General features: G+C 60.5%; 1 protein-coding gene across 1 annotated transcript in view; it reads right to left on the bottom strand.

Moving 5' to 3' along the window:
* Positions 1-361, bottom strand: part of EEF1A1 (eukaryotic translation elongation factor 1 alpha 1) — a 3,698-nt gene extending 3,337 nt beyond the window's left edge. The window contains exon 1 of the mRNA XM_010150430.1: positions 137-361. Within this exon, the coding sequence (XP_010148732.1) occupies positions 137-280 (144 nt within the window). The 5' untranslated portion in view covers positions 281-361. The remainder of the gene's footprint in view (positions 1-136) is intronic.
* Positions 362-367: the final 6 nt, after the last annotated feature.

Raw genomic sequence — 367 nt, 5'->3', positions numbered from 1 at the left:
CCGCTCGTTCAGCTACTGGGACGGCTGCAGCCAAACCGCCTCCCTGTGGCCACGAAACGGCTTGCAACCGGTTTTGGCAACTCCCATCTTGCTCTTTATCCCATCCCCGCGCCGCTGGACATTTCTGCCTACGCACCTCGGCGGCTTCCTTCTCGAACTTCTCGATGGTCCTCTTGTCGATGCCGCCGCATTTGTAGATGAGGTGGCCGGTGGTGGTGGACTTGCCAGAATCGACGTGGCCGATGACGACGATGTTGATGTGGGTCTTCTCCTTTCCCATTTTGGGCGTCAGTCGAGTTCTTCCTTTCGGCGAGAGGGAATCGACACCTGCGGGTTGCCGGGGAGGACGCCCGTTACGCCCCGAGCG

The sequence above is a fragment of the Eurypyga helias genome, unplaced genomic scaffold, assembly GCF_000690775.1.
Source record: "Eurypyga helias isolate BGI_N326 unplaced genomic scaffold, ASM69077v1 scaffold784, whole genome shotgun sequence".
Classification (NCBI taxonomy): Eukaryota; Metazoa; Chordata; class Aves; order Eurypygiformes; family Eurypygidae; genus Eurypyga; species Eurypyga helias.
The sequence above is the reverse complement of the archived record's forward strand: the minus strand, read 5'-3'. Positions and strand labels throughout refer to the sequence as shown.